Source organism: Pteropus alecto, unplaced genomic scaffold (assembly GCF_000325575.1).
Source record: "Pteropus alecto unplaced genomic scaffold, ASM32557v1 scaffold320, whole genome shotgun sequence".
Classification (NCBI taxonomy): domain Eukaryota; kingdom Metazoa; phylum Chordata; class Mammalia; order Chiroptera; family Pteropodidae; genus Pteropus; species Pteropus alecto.
The window spans coordinates 1,815,258-1,825,877 of record NW_006429963.1 but is presented as its reverse complement, the minus strand read 5'-3'; the positions used below and the strand labels follow the sequence as shown (position 1 = coordinate 1,825,877).

Here is a 10,620-nt window from a genome sequence, read left to right as displayed (position 1 = left end):
AGTGACTGCCACACGCGACGAGGCCAGAACAGAGCTCGGAAGGCGACAGGCAGGTGACGGCAGGGAGATTTTTCTTTAGGGGAAAATTTATTAGAAAACATTTTACCTTGAAATTACTTAAAATGTGATCCAGTTTAATGCAAATCATAGAAATTATGCAAAAAATATGGAATAACAAAGGATCACCCGATTCTAAGTAAAGTTCAAAAGTACATTTATTTAAAATGTGGGCAGGATGTCAATATAAAAGAAAGTATAAGAAATAAAAATACAGTACAAAACATTTCAAATCTTTAAGTCCATAATTTAGAGATAACAAGTCTTTATTTACAGCATTTTATTTGTAGCTAAAGCTCCAGAACAGTTTTGTGAAAACATTTAAACCCCGGCAAATGAATCATAAAACCTAACGTTCTCCAAGTCATAGTATACAAAACATAATTTATGTTCCTCAGAATAAAATCACACATCTTAAAAAGATGCAGCATGTTTAATAACACGTGTTCTCCGGCTTTAAAACGCTTGTCCCCTGAGAAAGCAGCTGGAAAACGAGGCGGCTGGAGGGGCGGGCGCTGGCAGCTGCGTCCTCGCTGGCAGGGACGCGCTCCGGGCTCCAGGTGTCCCGCGGGGACCTCAGTTGAATTTATACGTAGGCCGCTGAGGAAAACAGCTTTCAGAGACGACGCGCCACGGTGACACCACGGTGATGCCACGGTGACACCCGGCTCGGGGCCCGGCCCGGTGCCTGTTGGAGCCCCCCGGGTGACTCCACTGACAGGAACTGAGCACGGCCCGACAGGCCGACACCCCAAAGGCCCACGGCACAGGCCGAGCCGCCTGCGGCATCCGGGGCCCACCACCCGAAACCGGCCGCCCATCCACTGCTGCCACGCTAGAGGCTGGAGAAGCTGCGGTGACAGCTGCCATCACCGTGACTGTTAGCGAGTCCTCCTTCCGCACGGGCGTCCACCAGTGTGAATGCGCGTGGCCGGACAAGGCCGAGAGGACGCAGCGTGACACCCGCGGGGCTCGGTGGCTCCGCCTGGCCCCGCCCGCCCCAGTCGGCCCCCCATCAAGGCTGCGGGCGGCACCCGGCGCCTTCGCGAAGGATATGACTCGTAGTCCAGCGTCTGCGTGAGCACCCCAGTCAGGACGAACTCGGCGTTGTGCACATCTGCGGGGAAAGGAGGCTGTGAGGGGCCGCGTGCGGGAACCCCGCTCGCACCCCGCTCCGCACCCCGCGGGGCCCGGCCTACCAATCCCGCGGGCGAAGTACTCCCGGCACAGGTGCAGGTCGTTCTCGCAGGAAATGAGGATTATTTCCGACAGGCTCTGAGGGGAGGGAACGGGATCGTTGGCCGCTGAGCGCGACGCCCCACGACAGAGGTGCCCTCGACCGCCCCCCACCCCGACCTTGTTCTGCTTGTGCTCCATGAGCTTCCGGAAGGACGGCTGCTTGGGCAAGACCTTCCCGCCGGCGCACTCCACGATCGCCTTCATGGTGGACAGACTCGGGCAGATCCCAGGCGTGATGTAGAAGTACTTGGCCTAAAGGTGGATGAGAACACGCACGCTACGGCTTTGAAGCGCTTCGACTTCGTCGAGGACGTCACTTTCCTACGTTCCGTCCCGAGAACGATGACAAAGCATTGCCCCTCACGAAGCCGCAGAGGGACCAGCCCCCCGCCCCAGCCAGAAGCGGGCCCAGCGCGAGCCAGGATGGAGTCTGGAAATTTAAGCGCTTGCGTGAGTTCGGTGAGATCCACGCGGGGTGAGTGAGCAGGACCCCAGCCCCGAAAGGCGGGCAGCGCGCGGCGCCGGACGCCCCACTGCCCCGTGGGGCCTGCGCCCGTGCCAGTCCCCGCTGCCTGGCAGACGTGGGCGCCTGCTTCCCCCACTTCTGTGACTGGGACACTGTCGGAGGAGCAGGACCTGGTGACAGTGATGATTTAATTTCCTAACACCCTTGCTCCTAAGCATGCCACAACGTACCTTGTTTGAAAGTACTCAGAAAAGAATCAAACACTGAGAAAAATCAGACTATTTTCGGTAAGACACATCTTAACTCACTACTGCAAATAATTTCTGATTCCTCAATCAGCTCCTTATAAAGGATAAAAACCAGCTTAATTTACATAGCTACTCTGACACGAAAACATTTCCAAACTGTTCCAAGTATTCTATCTAACGAGTATTCTGAGATCTTTAGTCCTGAATCAGTTTGGCACACATTCCATTAATATTTCCCCAAACATCTTCTCCATTGTCCAACTAACACTTTTAACGACAATAATATTAACATAATATTTGTTCAAAATCAACTAAAATGTCTCTTGCCACTCAGATGATCCACGAATACAGTCGGAGCACTCAGGCAGGTCATGCCGCCCCCCGTCCCCAACAGGCGACGCGTCTGTCTGCGGCCCGTCCACTCAGCCGAGCAGCACTGGGCAGTGCACCCGTGGACGCCCGCACCCCAAGAGCCACCATCACCCTCCCCCGCACGGCGGACGCGCCGGCGACGCAGCCCTGACCGTACCTTGAAGAGCGGAGAGACATGCGCCCGCTTCAGGGACTCCTCCAGGCTGAAGGAGAAGAGCACCTCGGCCTCTGCGTCCCGGAGGAGGTAGTTCTGCTCGTCTGGAGGACAGGACAGGCGATCGGCGCAGGCCGGCACGCGGAGCCCCGGGGCCCGCCTGGCCCGTCAGCCACGCCGACCGGGCCAGGCCTCGGAGGCCGAGGTCCCCCTACACCGCGCTCACTGCCCCCCGGAGCGGCAGGCCACAGGCACCCCTGCCCGTCAGCCACGCCGACCGGCCAGGCCTCGGAGGCCGAGGTCCCCCTACACCACGCTCACTGCCCCCGGGAGCGGCAGGCCACAGGCAACCTCCGCTCTGGGTCAGCGTGTCTCGACCTCTGAAGCCACGAACTCCCGTGGAAGCTGGTGCCCCCTCCGCACCCCACCCCCACACTACTGGGGGGGCCGCACGTCCCCACCCATGCCCCAGGCTGATAAGCCTAAGGCCATCGTGCCCGTGTGCGCATGCAGTGACCACGATGGCCCGAGGGACGTTAGACTCGATCAGATGATGATCAATCAGTTAGGTTTCACAGATTTACCAAAACATACTCCTGGAAGTATAGGAAAGTGCATAAAGGGTAGTTTTACCAAATTCTGAAGACTTCTGAGAATTTTTAATTGACTGGTTTTCAGTTTTCTGAGTAACACTTTAAGAAGTATCCTAACTTCTCAAAAGTTACAGATCGCAAAGTGTCTGAATCTTCTCATGAATGTGTCTCACATTCAAAAAAGCACCTTTTTTCTTTTGATTCGTGACAATCACCAAAGAGCATCATGGAGTGCTCACACCACTGAGGCACAAGGGCAGTCTGGAGCAGGGGCTGGCACACCGGGCTGGCCAGAGGACAGATTTTAGGACGGACGGGCCACGTTTTGTTTCTGCTGCATATCCAATTCCTTATACTTTTAAAATAACACTTTAAAAATGTAAAAATCATTCTCAGTTCATGGGCCACAGCAAGAATAATCGTATCACAAAGAAATGCTGAAGTTTGGTTAATAACTGCTAGAAATACAAATCGATCAGCCAGTCAGCAGATAAGTAACGCTGCTGTGCTGATTATGTGGAAATGTCTGAAAACTGGAAAAATTAAAAATGATGAACCAGAAAAAGAAAAAAAAGTGCCATCACACATGAAGCGATAGATTTGAAATGTAAATTCCTAAGGCAAAAATTAAGGCTGATAAGCCTTCTGAAGAACTGGCGTGGGATTACAAGAAAAAGCCTACGTTTATGCTAGAGAAATGGGGACATTGAAAAATTTTAAAAATTAGGACATGTGCTGGGATAAAAATGGAGATAAACTCGAGACCACAACTTTGGAAGTTTACCCAGCATTAAAAACGGCTACCTACCAACGAACGTCTGACATTTGAAACACTCTTCCAGCCACTCCGGGGTCACCACGTGCTTCACCACAGAGATGGCCGTCAGGAACTTGACCGTGCGCGTCACCTTGCTGGCGATGAGGTGCGTGCATTTCTGCGCAGACTCGGCAATCTCCCCACCCAGAATGTACAGCTTCTGAAGGTCAGGAGCACAGAGAGGGCCGGTGAGCCTGCGGGCCACACGGCGGCGTGGCACAGGGAACACGCATCCGAGTCGAGATCTAGGGGGAGTTCCCGACCACGGAAAACGGGACTGTGAGCAAGGCCAAGCCAAACTCGTGACACTGGGAGGGAAGTAAAAACTAGAATTGGCAATGTCGTTTGTCTCAGTTCCCCACAGATCGAGATCAAAACACGAATTCTCCACCGGACGCCGGGAACACAGCCCTGTGACTGAGCCGGCGATGCAGCGCGCTTCGTGGGAGGTGCGGACGCCCCGACTGCAGGAGCTGGACGCACGTCAGTGACGCGCCTATAACAGGCCAGGCCTAAAAAGGGTGGCCAGAGAGCTGACCGGGGAGCCGAACATGTAAAACATGATCTCGGTGCCTACGCTCAACTGCGAAAGTTAAAATATGAAATTATGCTAAATTCACGACAGCATTTCTAATTGTTCCTCTTCCTTAAAAGAAAAATTAGAAGTGAAATGTCCTAACCCAACATGACACGGATCGACTTACACTCTTAACCAGGCTGCACAAAAACAAAACTCCACACTCCTTTGCACTATTCTAAAAAGCGTATTTAAAATTTTACTCCCATTTATTACGTAAATGCACAAATACACCCTTTGGCCCACCGACCGAGAAAACTGACCTCGAGGAGACTGGGGTTTCAGTCAGGGGCTGGGGGGGCACAGTGACCCTTTCACACTGGACCTCTTTACTAGAGGGACATCAAGCAGCCTTGCAAACGTCCACGTGATAACAAATGGCTCTTGGTCTGCTACCTGAATCTTAGTCCGCCACCGCTAGGAAGCGAGCAGCTGGAGGGACGCTGTCACTCAACACCGCCCCAGGCAGGTCACAAACGCACCACGAAGACGGTCACAACAAGACCCTCCGTTAGGAGTCAGCTCCGTAACGGCTAGTGAGAAGCGGACACAGACAGCACGGGCCACTCCCGCACGAGGGGGCTGACACGTCACCTTGACGTACTGTTGAACCTGGATGGGCTCGAATCCGGTGAAGAGCACAGACGGGGTCAGCTCTGGGGTTAGCTTTTTAGTGGGCGGTGGTATGTCTTCGATTCTGTAAGGTGAATGCACACAATGGAATGACGACTTTGTTACTTAAAATAAAAACGTTCTTGAGAAGAAAGCGTCTTCTAGAGTCACACGGAGAGCAAGCTCCATGCACCCGCTGTGCCCGACTAACGTGACAACGGGCAGGGCTCACAGGGCTAGCACTGGCCAGCGTGTCACTGCGGGCTGGGGCCCTGGAGACGGCACCCCCAGAGCACGCAGGGCCGCTCCGCCCTCCAGCAGTCCCGCCATGGGTCGGGTCTGCACGCTGGGGCTACTGGCAAGTTGTGCTTCAAAAAAAAGATTCTTCTGCTCATTGTTTTAATAAGAGAAAAAAAAAAACTGGCCTGTTGACCAGTTATTGCCAGCGATAAAATAAGAAATGCCACAACCAGGCTGCGAAGCAGCAAGCAGACCCTGCACGCCCTGTTCGCTGAGCAAGGGTCGGGGGGCCTCCCAGCTGCCCGTGGGGACAGCCGACCGCAGCACGGCGCTGGCCCCTACCTGGCTCTCTTGGAAGAAGGCTGGGTGTTTGTGACTTCGCTCTGCTTCAGCCTGGGGGGCGGCCTGATGCCCTGGAAGTCAAGCAGCAGGTGCGTCACTCACCCTTCCAGGTAGGGCAGCGGCTCCCACGGGGCCGACAGGTCAAACAGGCGAACCCCTTGCTGGTCTACAAAACCGCGCTCCACCAGACCCGGCGTTCGCCTGGCCCCACGACGGGACCGCGAACCGTGCACTCCCTGAGAACCGTGGAGCAGCCTCTCGGCCTCCCTCCCCGCCCTGCCAGACGCCGTCCGCACTGTGCGCTCCTGAGCTCTCCTGTCTTTCCCATCCTGACCGGGACCAGGGGAGCAAGCCCTTCGCAATCACAGCCCTGGGGACCGTTCCTGAAAGGCAAGCTCACGCCCAGGGCTCACGAGAGATGCTCGGGGCAACCAGCTCAGCCACGCTGCGCAGAGCGGGACAGGAACTTGAGGTGGCACAGCTCCCCGGCCGCAGGCCAGCCTGTCCCCGATGGGGCCCTGTCCCTCAGGTGTCCCCACCAGCAGCCCGTCCCCCCGCTGCACGTCTTAGATGCAGGGCTTCTCCCAAATACGCCTATTCTGCTACACGGCGACCACCCCTCAGTGTTGCTGATACACCTCAACTCCGAGTGCCATTTTCTGAACGCTACGCTGTACCCAGAAGCACATCCGCTAAGCACACCTGGACCCGCGGGCGCCTTCAGACGCGGAGGCTCCGGCGTCACACGCCTGCAGGACGGGAGGACCCGCTCGCCCTCACCTCACGAGACAAGGGCCCTCAGCCCCAACGAGCCTCCAAACGACCTCGCTGTGAGCAACGCCCGACACAGACGGGCAACAGAATGGCGGCCTCCGGGTCCCCAAGGCCTTCGCCTTCCGTCCCCGAGAGAAGCCACGGAGAAGCCAGAGACCCAGCACGACTTCAGAGCAGAAGCCGCGTGGTTCGGGCGGGGACGCTGGTGACCACGTCCCACCTTCACCTTAAAAGCGGCCATAAAATTCCTGCATCCAAATGAACCGGGTTTCGGCTTTTGCTGCTGAGTCACGACTGGTCACGTTTTGTTAAAACTGTGGTCGCCAGTTTACGCGAAACACAAGTGTGGCCACGTGGTCGCGAGCGTGAGAGCGGCCAGCAGCCCACAGGCCTCCTGGCCAAAACGCATCAGGTGGTGGACGCTCGGGACATACTCCAGTGTTCCCTGCTGGTCCCGGCAGGATGGGCCCCCGAATGAGCCCTTCACCGAGCACGGGCCGGAGCCAGCTCTGCAGCTGGGGGGCGCGGTGGGGGTTGGCGGTCCCTCCGCCAGGAAGCCCGTCGCTGAAAACCGCCGAAGCGAGGCGCCGACGCAACGTACCGTGAGCAGCTCCGCTGGCACCGTCAGCGGGACCCTCCAGGCGTCTAGAGAGAGGAAATGCGTCACTCCTGCTGTGTGCCGCGCACAGACAGCCCCTTTTCGGGGCTGGTGAGCCTAGACACGCAGGTGGCTTAGCCGACTACGTTCAGTTAGGACATCAGGACGATCCCTAGTTTCCCGTCGGGGACGGAGGGGCCGGCTGTCCCGGGGAGGCGCTCACGGTCTAGCGAGGCCACGCGGGGAACAGCAGTGGCACACGACACGCTGTGTAAAGCAGACGTGTCTCTATCCCACTGTGCCGCCCTCAGCCACGGCTGGGAACCATGCACGATGAGAGGGGGCGACTCGAAGGCCACAGGTCTCCCCGCGTGCTGACCATCCCCCAGCACTCAATGAGGGACCAGCAGCCCTGACAATGGTTTCAGAGTTGAAGTCAGACCCGCGAGGCCACGCGGGGAACAGCAGTGGCACACGACCCGGCACTGCTGTGTAAAGCAGACGTGTCTCCATCCCACTGTGCCGCCCTCAGCCATGGCACGATGAGAGGGGGCGACTCGAAGGCCACAGGTCTCCCCGCGTGCTGACCATCCCCCAGCACTCAATGAGGGACCAGCAGCCCTGACAATGGTTTCAGAGTTGAAGTCAGACCCACAGATACGTCACAGGGAGCAGCCTGTGGCCCAAAGCGAAGCCACGCTTCTTGCTATCAACGCCACAGAGACGCGAACGTAATGGGCTCCTGTCAGAGCGCGGCAAGCGGGGTTTGGATGGCCATTCTGGGGGGTTAGTGGTCACTTCCATAAACGCAGTGAAACTAAGTGCTGTGCTCCACTCTGGGGACGGGGTCTTCTCAGGAGTCTGTGACGCCGCAAGGAGCAGGGAGCAGCAAGCACGCGCGCTCCGACCTGTCGTGACACACGTCGACCCGAAGGCACGGCTCCTCACGGGCCGCAGAGGGAAAGCAGGGGCTGTTTCTGAGGTGGGTGGCATTTCAGGTGAGCGAGAACTCGCTGGAGCGACAGGGGCAAGGCTCCCAAGTGTCCCTTCCACCGCTCAAGGAAGCAGACGACAACGAGCCAGCGAGGAGGAGGAGCCCGGGCAGAGCAGGGCAGAGGCGCGTGTGGCGAGGAAGCAGGTGGCAGCCGGAGCCCGCGCGGGGGGCGGGGCGCAGGCCCCTGCAGCGAGCGCACGGCGGCCGGGGCCCACTCACCCAGAAGGCTCCAGACCAGGCGCTGAGTGGGGGCGAACGGGTCGGGCAGGCCGAAGGCCGCGTAGCGGCTGCACTGCACCTGCCGCAGCGCCTCGAAGTCCCCGAGGAGGATGTCGCCGAGCCACTGGGCGTTCACGCACGGGATCCTCCACTCCCTGGCCTTCTCGTATTTCAGACCGGTCGGCCTTTTTGTGGAAAAACACAGTACGTGTTAGAGCAGCCTCGTGCTCAAAGCCATCTTCGCGTTCAACCAAAGCCAGTCGAAACCGCCTTCTCGGGGAGCGTCACCCCGGGTCGCCCGCTAGCCCTACTCCTGCCCGTTCTGCGACCTCACGACCCGCTGAAACGCCGTCAATCCACTCGATCACACGAATCCTTCCTGTTTCTACCAATGTTATCGGGAACGTCACAGCCGTTCCTCCAACGCGTCCTCACTCCAATCCCCACCACAAAACCGAGAGCTCTCACGGACGCAGCGCGCGGCCAGCAGCACACGGCGTAAGCGCGTGACAGGGGTGGCATCACGGGCGCGTGACGGAGCACGGTGTCACGGGCGCACTTACTCTTTGCAGATGAGAACCGTGTTGCTCCGGCACAGGTAGCCCGTGTATTTGGCGCCTGCCAGGTAGGCCATCAACTTCAGGTCATCTCTGTCGCTGTCGACAAAGCCAGTCACAGAAATAATCTAAGAGGAAAAAGAGCAAATACGGAAAAATACAGCTTAACCCGAGGACGCATCTCCACTGTGGCTGTTTTGAGGCGTGTCTACTTGCACCCTTTCTTTGGCACTTGGGAGACACCCAGTCACTCCTAAGAACACCAACCCCAGGATTTCGTCCGTCATGTGAAAGGGCTACGTGCGTCGTCATGGGGAGGGGAGAAAACCGAACACGGGGAGCCCTTTCTCGGGCTAATGCGACGTTCTCCGGATAGTTTTAAAGTCACTTTACGACGCGTCAAAGCATCGGCCAGCCCCTCCGTCTCCTTACTGACCCCACCTTGATGTCAGCTGGGCGGAGAACGTCCAGCTACTGAGAAAGCACTGCCCGACCGCGGTCACTTCTGGGCAAGACACAGTTCGGTTCAGGACTAAGCGTCAGCTGACGAGCTGCTGCATGCACGAGACACCGACTCGGAGGCCAGTGAGGGACCGGGGCTCAGGACTGGAGAAGACCCCGCGGCCGACAGCGCCTTACGTGCTGCGAACACGGCTTCCCCCCCGGGGGGAAGGCCACCGGGAAGTGCAGGGCCCGGTGGGGCGGCACCAGCTTCTTCTTCTTCAGGACCGTGTTCAGCCAGTGGGCAGTGACGCACCTCTTCCTCTCCCTGATGGCCTGCCAAACAGAGCGGGAGTGGGGTTTCCTAACTGCAAAGTTCCATAGAAGCTGGAGGTGTCTAACTATAACTCACGCTATTAACAAAAGAACTTCATGACGATCAACGCCCAGTTCACTAAAGTGACAAACAGCAACAGTGTAGCGTGTGGATTTCAACGCGGCTTGAAAACGTTACTAGGTAGATACATAGATATGAACGAGAGCCTGCACTGGGGGGACAAACGCGACAAATCTGATGACCTTAAAAATAACTTCAGTCCTAGCACGACATAACATTATAATCATCAAAATTAAAATTCCCCCACGAAAACCCAGATCCAAGAAATGGTTATCCCCTGAAAAGGGCTTCTTGGGGGTCACTCTACAGGTAGGAACCCTTAAGAGAGAAGAAAGGCAATGTAAGGGGGTGAGAGGTGACGTGCAGCAGAGCTTGTGCCCAGACCTCTGCAGGAGCTCGGTGGCTGCCGTGTCAGGCTCCCGCACAAAGTCCCACAAGACAGGACAGGCTGCTGCCGTCCACCCCCGCTCCGCCAGCGCTGCCTTGAGCTGCGCTGTGCGGTGTCCACCCTGTCCTCAGCTCTGCCTGGAACCCGCCCCCTCCACTCCAGCAAAGGCACAGAGGCCTGGTGGCCACAGAGGGCTCGACACACCAGTGACAGCAATCTACTTGCAAGGGACAGGCGTCCGGGGCCACGCGACCCACCTGAGCGTAGACACCGCTGACCTGGCTCTCGCACAGGAGGTGTGTGCAGCGACTCGACAGCGTGGGGTCCACCGCGCCCCCGTGCACCTGGATTATCTGGACACACACAGGGTCCGAGTCACAACCCGGGGCCCTCAGGAGAATGGGGCAGGGCAACAACGTCAGTGTGACCACTGAAAGGCTCACGCCATGTTCCCACAGTCTACTTCCTCCAAGGGTAAAACACGTATCGGTAACGTTTACAGACTCCGCCGCCAGCACCACGAAACGAAACAAAC

At 57.5% G+C, this 10,620-nt stretch overlaps 1 protein-coding gene across 1 annotated transcript in view; it reads right to left on the bottom strand.

Annotated features, from left to right (window-relative positions):
- Positions 1 to 283: 283 nt before the first annotated feature.
- PAXIP1 (PAX interacting protein 1) overlaps positions 284 to 10,620 on the bottom strand; it is a 28,627-nt gene continuing 18,290 nt past the window's right edge. The window contains exons 10-22 of the mRNA XM_025044924.1: positions 10,343 to 10,438; positions 9,499 to 9,636; positions 8,866 to 8,987; positions 8,303 to 8,487; positions 7,093 to 7,136; positions 5,718 to 5,788; positions 5,118 to 5,220; positions 3,938 to 4,106; positions 2,540 to 2,640; positions 1,414 to 1,548; positions 1,257 to 1,332; positions 1,114 to 1,174; positions 284 to 649 (exon numbers count right to left, since the gene is read on the bottom strand). Of these exons, the coding sequence (XP_024900692.1) occupies positions 634 to 649; positions 1,114 to 1,174; positions 1,257 to 1,332; positions 1,414 to 1,548; positions 2,540 to 2,640; positions 3,938 to 4,106; positions 5,118 to 5,220; positions 5,718 to 5,788; positions 7,093 to 7,136; positions 8,303 to 8,487; positions 8,866 to 8,987; positions 9,499 to 9,636; positions 10,343 to 10,438 (1,317 nt within the window). The 3' untranslated portion in view covers positions 284 to 633. The remainder of the gene's footprint in view (positions 650 to 1,113; positions 1,175 to 1,256; positions 1,333 to 1,413; positions 1,549 to 2,539; positions 2,641 to 3,937; positions 4,107 to 5,117; positions 5,221 to 5,717; positions 5,789 to 7,092; positions 7,137 to 8,302; positions 8,488 to 8,865; positions 8,988 to 9,498; positions 9,637 to 10,342; positions 10,439 to 10,620) is intronic.